At 42.2% G+C, this 5,319-nt stretch overlaps 1 protein-coding gene across 1 annotated transcript; it reads right to left on the minus strand.

The window, feature by feature from the left end:
* Window positions 1–2,819: 2,819 nt before the first annotated feature.
* LOC118423680 (alpha-N-acetylgalactosamine-specific lectin-like) lies at window positions 2,820–4,944 on the minus strand. Its single transcript, XM_035831916.1, has 3 exons — window positions 4,766–4,944; window positions 3,882–4,068; window positions 2,820–3,111 (listed from the first exon to the last, which is right to left on the minus strand). The coding sequence occupies exons 1-3, from the start codon at window positions 4,878–4,880 to the stop codon at window positions 2,844–2,846; spliced, it is 570 nt and encodes a 189-aa protein (XP_035687809.1). The 5' UTR covers window positions 4,881–4,944; the 3' UTR covers window positions 2,820–2,843.
* Between the last annotated feature and the right edge of the window lie 375 nt (window positions 4,945–5,319).

Below are 5,319 nucleotides of genomic sequence, written 5' to 3' on the forward strand. Positions count from 1 at the left end.
CAAGAAATCGACATAGGGCTTTGTGTGCATCTTCCCGCACCTATATTTTGAGTAGTACCATCACCATTTCTTTTTCTCCAAAAGACCACGGGCGACAAGGTTATGCAAACACTACATTAGTGAGCTATTTGGGAAATGGTTAACACCATCAATACAAGACTTTGGATACAAAAAGTAAAGTCATATCTCAAAATAACTCTCCACCCCTTTGACACCAGTGGTGCCCATTATATGCACAATTGTGAAATATGGCACATTACATGTAGTTCTTTTACTAGTAGTGCCGCATGTTCAACTACCATGCCCTCTCTACTCTACTTCCTTGTCGAGGAAAGAGGATGAACCCAGTTGACCTTTTCGTTGATGCGTTTCGCTGGCGGGCGTTCGTCGCTCGGGGCATCTAAAGGATAGATTAAAAAAGAAAAAAACACACTATCATTTAGTAGTAAGATGTAACGTCGTATTAGTTTCCTCGGTCAGTTGTAGTTTTGCATTACACAACATCAAATGATCATACAGACTGTTGCATGTTATATGTTGCCCATCCGCTAATCAATGTAATAACGTTGTGTGTAATTGTCTTTTGCCTTTTTAAAAATATTACAAAATATACTTTTTGTTTGAAGGAATTGTAACAAAGCATACATATTTCAATCCATATTTTCCGATTATCGAACTTGGCCTTCGTTTTCCTGACCCATACCCACCTAGCAAATATCATCAGGATTCAACGTACTAACAACAATGATTTGACCATCGTTGGACGCATCAAAGCATGCCAAATTTCACGGACCTACAGTCAACTAATTTTCTGTTATGAGCATTACAGTAAAGGGTAGTTTTACGGGAGAGGCGCGCTGCGTCGTTTTCGCTGTTTTTATAAAATAAGCGCGTTCTAGAGCATTGAGCACAAACACGCTCAAAACTAACCTGGAATCCAGTCTACCGTGGATTGGCCAGGCTACCTTCGGGACAGGAGGGTCTTTTCACCGCCGGGGTAATCTTTCACACCCGGTAGGAGTTTGGCACGGCGGGAGTTAATTTTGCCAGGCCTATTAACTCCCACAAGTCCTACCGGGAAAATGCTACCGGGTGTGAATTACCGTGGCCGATATCAACAATGTGCAACACACTTACTTTTCTGCTCAAGACACTTACTCTTCTGCTCAACACACTTACTTTTCTGCTCAACACACTTACTTTCCTGCTCAACACACTTACCTTTCTGCTCAACACACTTACTTTTCTGCTCAACACACTTACTTTTCTGCTCAACACACTTACTTTTTTCTGCGTGAGACACTTACTTTTTTCTGCGCGAGCCACTTACTCTTCTGCGCGAGCCACTTACTCTTCTGCGCTGCACTTACTCTTCTGCGCTGCACTTACTTACTTTTCCTGTGGTGCGCACCCCTCCCTTTATCAATGGATGGTCCCTGAATCAGGCCAAAGGTCACAAAGACCGCATAAAATGTAGTATTGACCGCATGTCAATCCTAAATTATCCTCCTTCGGATGACCCTATGAAATGACCCTTACCCTAGCACGTTTTTGTGGATTCAATTTAATTCTTTTTGGTCTTTAGTATAGCATTTTGACAATGCAGATCGATAACGACAAGTCTCGATTTGATCATCACAACATCGCGTTTTGTTGCCATCACAACGTATTGTCAACTTTGAAAACAAATTCTGCGCGCGTTTCTGGCGCGCAGCTTTAAACTTTTATTTACCAGGGTTTACCTAAACCAGGCAGAGGCTCTTAACTCCTCTGTAGATAGGAGTACGAAGGCAGGTAGGCCTTGGTAGCTCCTCTGTCCAGAATTCGGCGTCTGTTTAGTAATAAATAGCCAAGTTGCCGCACGTAATGTTTTGGTGGGAGCACTGAATTTTACTACCCGGATCCGGACTAACTTTGGACGGAGTGGACTTAGTACACCACTACCCCTTTGGAGACCCTACTAGGTGGGCGGAGCAGTACCAAATCCACATAGTCAGGCCACTCCCAGGATCTAATTGTTAATCAGAAGCGGGTATTTCTTGTGACCAAATCCACATAGTAGGGTCTCCAAAGGGGTAGGGGTGTACTAAGTAACAAATAAATTGACTAAGTCAGAGACGCCCACCCACCATTCAACTGAATGTTTTCAAAGTTGACAATACGTTGTGATGGCAACAAAACGCGATGTTGTGATGATCAAATCGAGACTTGTCGTTATCGATCTGCATTGTCAAAATGCTATACTAAAGACCAAAAAGAATTAAATTGAATCCACAAAAACGCGCTAGGGTAAGGGTCATTTCATAGGGTCATCCGAAGGAGGATAATTTAGGATTGACATGCGGTCAATACTACATTTTATGCGGTCTTTGTGACCTTTGGCCTGATTCAGGGACCATCCATTGATAAAGGGAGGGGTGCGCACCACAGGAAAAGTAAGTAAGTGCAGCGCAGAAGAGTAAGTGCAGCGCAGAAGAGTAAGTGGCTCGCGCAGAAGAGTAAGTGGCTCGCGCAGAAAAAAGTAAGTGTCTCACGCAGAAAAAAGTAAGTGTGTTGAGCAGAAAAGTAAGTGTGTTGAGCAGAAAAGTAAGTGTGTTGAGCAGAAAGGTAAGTGTGTTGAGCAGAAAAGTAAGTGTGTTGAGCAGAAAAGTAAGTGTGTTGAGCAGAAGAGTAAGTGTCTTGAGCAGAAAAGTAAGTGTGTTGCACATTGTTGATATCGGCCACGGTAGTGAATGATTACACCGGCGGCTGAGTGCTGCACTGGCCCCGTAGAGAGCCTACTGAGTGAACTACGGTAGGCCCAGATCTGGGTAGGCCGTGCCACAACTAGACTGGATTCCAGGTTAGCTCAAAACAGAACCTTCTGGCGAAGGTAATAACAAACCTGATGAAAGAACTTGGCAGATGAACCTGTTCTTCCTGCTGCAGCCGGTGTCATACCAAAGGTTCTTCCACCCGTACGAGGCACAGTCTTCACCGCCCCGAATGTCGTTTGGCTGGTCCATTCCCCACATGCTGATCCCACTGTTCAGAGCCTTGCCGTCCATCCATTCCCACTTACCCTCCTCGTTCCGATCGTGCAGGCCGAACCAGTAGTCACCCGAACTGTACCTGAGTTATGTTTAACGCTAGTTCACCGTTATCCGCGGGTTAACCGATATCCGTTGTTTATAGACAAGAAAGGGTATTTGGGGTTAGCAAGTCGACAGACGGTAGTTTCAGATAGTACATTGAATATTTAACAATTTGAAATCACCGTCCATTGACTTGATATCACTAATTACCGATTCTTAAAACAACGGGTATATGTTAACCCACGAAAAAAGTTGAACTAGCTTTATATCATATGCTTGATTTGTTACGACTTATGATATGAATATTACCATCTATCAAGACTTGAGTTACAATTTTGTTGCCACCTTTCTTTTGTATATCATTATTCATCAAGGATTGAGTTACAACTTTTTTATATTATCATTTATCAATTTTATGTGGCTAATGAGGAAATGTCTGTATATTTTTGTTTATATTGAACATGAATATAAAAAAGGCAACTACCCTTTAGGCCACACCTGTTTTATTTGTTGCGAGAAAAAATGATGCAGTTTTTGCTATCACAAACCTATAAATACTATCATTTAGAGCCGCATACACATAATTTTAATGCCTTTCATTCAGAACAATTAGTAACAAATCAAAGAAAGGGATTCATTGCAGAAAATGTGCTATTAAATTTTAGCTGTTTTTTTTGTTGAAGCCATGTCTTCACCCCAGACCTTTAACCAATTATTTTCGAGACCTGTTGGTCCATTTTTAATAAAATAAAAATCCGAGATGCAGCGAATAAATTTGGTGTGGCCTTAGTAACAAAAAAACTGTACCTGTCTTTTGCATTGATGAGGGAGACCAGGAAGCCGTTGGTACCACGGTCTTGGGGCATGGCGAGGGTGCCGCCGCCAGGAACACGCGCGCGTGCACAGGCTGCAGCCGCCTCCATGAAGGTTATGCGTGTTTCAAACAGTTTGAAGCAGTGGTGAAGATACTGGTTGTAACCGGGAGGGCAGGGCGCTGAAAAAAAGGTTTTAATTGCAGTGCCTTATAACGCTGGTAGGGAGCCCATTATCGAACTTGACATTTGTTTCCCACCTACCAAATATCATCCAACCACGGCTTCCTGAGTCACGCTGCTCACAGACACAGACACAGACACATACACACACACACACACTCACGCACACACGCTAACACACACACACACACACACACACACACACACACACACACACACACACATACACACACACACACACACACACACACACATACACATACACACACACATACACACACACACGCACACATACACACACACACACACACACACACACATACATACACACACACACACACACACACACACATACACACACACACACACAAACACACATACACAAGCGGCGAAGAAAGCATAACCGTCTCGGCGAAGGTGATGAGGGTCCTATTGTTCATACCGTAGTTGGTTAGGGTTTTGCAGATAAATCTAAGTTATCATTCATGAGTTTAAACTTACTATTTATTTTAATGTAAAAAGAAATGCAGTTTTTAAGGGGCGTTTCAATTGAAACTACAGGGAAAATATTGAACTTGATAAAAGGGAATCTCTCACCGCTATAAACACAAGTTCATGCAGCCGTTTTATTGTTGGCTCAGCACTCTAAGGAATAGCCATCAGTCAAAAGCACAGTTGCAATAAATTTATACTTACGCCTTTGTGCGGTTGCAGTACAAGTTTGGTTCTTGATGTTGCCTTCCACGGATTTTAGCATCTGAAGAATCTCGTCGAAGATGCCGGGCACCTGAGAGTCGTTCTGTTGTGTCATGCTGGCTGCCAGCTTCCCCAGGGACCTTTCGTGTTTTTCAATGATGACTGAGAGGCTGTATGTATTCTCAATTGCCTGGAAATAGAAACACTTGCTTTATAATAATGGTGGAAAATCAACGCAATGGAACTATTGGTAACGTTAGTATTTAATCAAGGTAAATTGTGTGTTACTAAGGAGCTGATAAAGGATATTCTATATAATTAGTTTGTTTAATTTTAATGTGACACCTATTGTTGTGATCCGTTTGTATGTCTGTGTGTATGTGTGTGTGATTACTTGTGTATGGTTGTAAGGGTGCGTATTTGTGAGTGATGTGCATATGTGCGTGTTTATGTATGTGCATGCACGTCAAAAAATGGGCATGTTAATATTAGTGTACATGTTTATGTTTGTGTAAGTGCATATTGATTGTTTCAATATGTGTCTACGTATGTGT

Source organism: Branchiostoma floridae, chromosome 9 (genome assembly GCF_000003815.2).
Source record: "Branchiostoma floridae strain S238N-H82 chromosome 9, Bfl_VNyyK, whole genome shotgun sequence".
NCBI lineage: Eukaryota > Metazoa > Chordata > Leptocardii > Amphioxiformes > Branchiostomatidae > Branchiostoma > Branchiostoma floridae.